A 1,324-nucleotide genomic window follows, 5' to 3' on the forward strand; every position below is an offset into this window, starting at 1 on the left:
GACAAACAGCGGCGCTAATGAGAGGCTCGGGGAGGCCAGTGGGAAGGGGATGCGGTCCAGACTCGTCCATCATCGCTGACAAGAAGGAGAGGGGGGGGTGCACGACATCTTCCTGGCACTGCCAAGAATGCAGGCCACGTGACGTGTGTGTGTGTGTGTGTGTGTGTGTGGTGTGTGTTCTTTGTGTGTGTGTCTTTGTTTATGTCTCAAGTGGGACTGAAATGAATGCTAGAGGCCATTTGAAACCACAATACTTAGTTGGAATGTATAACTACAACAGTCTTAAAGTTCAACAGAGAAACACATAAATGATAAATCATCATCACCACCACCACCATCTCCAGTAAAAGGTATAAAAATGAAGTGGCCAACATGAGGGGGATAAAGCCAACATGGCCGCCCACAGCCCAGAGCCTGCTGAGGAAGCAGAGCTGAGAGCAGAGGCCCAAAAGCATCTCCATCTCCAGAGGGCCTCCACCAGCGTGACGGATCACGTTACACCACCACAACAAACGGCTCCACTGGGACCACGGACACAGAGCCAGATGTTACATTTCGTTTATACATACTGCGACTTCACAATAGGTACTACACGTCAGCCATCACCTATGATGTAGCCGCACACTTTTGGTAGAGAGGGAACCTGTCAGACGCAGTCTCAGTGCAAAAAAAATGAGAGGCCCACTAGCCATTTTAAAAAACACATTGAACCAGAACAAATGAGCAACTTCATTGGATCAAAGGCACTGCATAGGTGTCAGCACTCCCTGTCTGGCAATATGATTTTCAATACTGCGTCACACACACACACACACACACATCTAGGCTACATCTCATGTACCATCTACATAGCTCACTGAGTATACTAATAATATACTAATAAAGATCTATGGGCGCAGGCATCCATATCCATACACACACATTCATACATACAACGTTTATGTTATGTCTGTATCTATAGTAACGGATGATGTCATAAAGCCCCATAGTGATGGGTGGATGGGTGTTTCTGGGGGCGGCCGGTGAGAGGTGACTGACCGTAGCCCTCGGGCAGGTCGGGGGTGGAGTGCAGGTGGGTGCGGCTCATGTAGTTGCGGTGCCTCTGGGAGCGGAACGCGGCGCTCCTGCGCACGAGGGTCGCCCGGCAGTTGCTGCCCGCTCGACGCGCCATTCGTTTCCAGGACGGGCGTGTTCTCGTCCACCAGGCAGCTGCTGGGCCGGCCGGGGCTAGAGTATTCCGACGCAGGCCTAGAGAAAGAGAGAAAGAGAGAGAGAGAGAGAGAGAGAGAGAGAGAGAGAGAGATTGATGGAAGGATCCAGAAAG

At 51.0% G+C, this 1,324-nt stretch overlaps 1 protein-coding gene across 1 annotated transcript in view; it reads right to left on the reverse strand.

The window, feature by feature from the left end:
* LOC121718176 (E3 ubiquitin-protein ligase SMURF2-like) overlaps positions 1–1,324 on the reverse strand; it is a 68,798-nt gene that overhangs the window by 29,896 nt on the left and 37,578 nt on the right. The window contains 2 exon segments of the mRNA XM_042103075.1: positions 1,039–1,111; positions 1,113–1,248. Coding sequence (XP_041959009.1) covers positions 1,039–1,111; positions 1,113–1,248 — 209 coding nt within the window.

This window comes from Alosa sapidissima, chromosome 9 (genome assembly GCF_018492685.1).
Source record: "Alosa sapidissima isolate fAloSap1 chromosome 9, fAloSap1.pri, whole genome shotgun sequence".
NCBI classification, from domain to species: Eukaryota; Metazoa; Chordata; class Actinopteri; order Clupeiformes; family Clupeidae; genus Alosa; species Alosa sapidissima.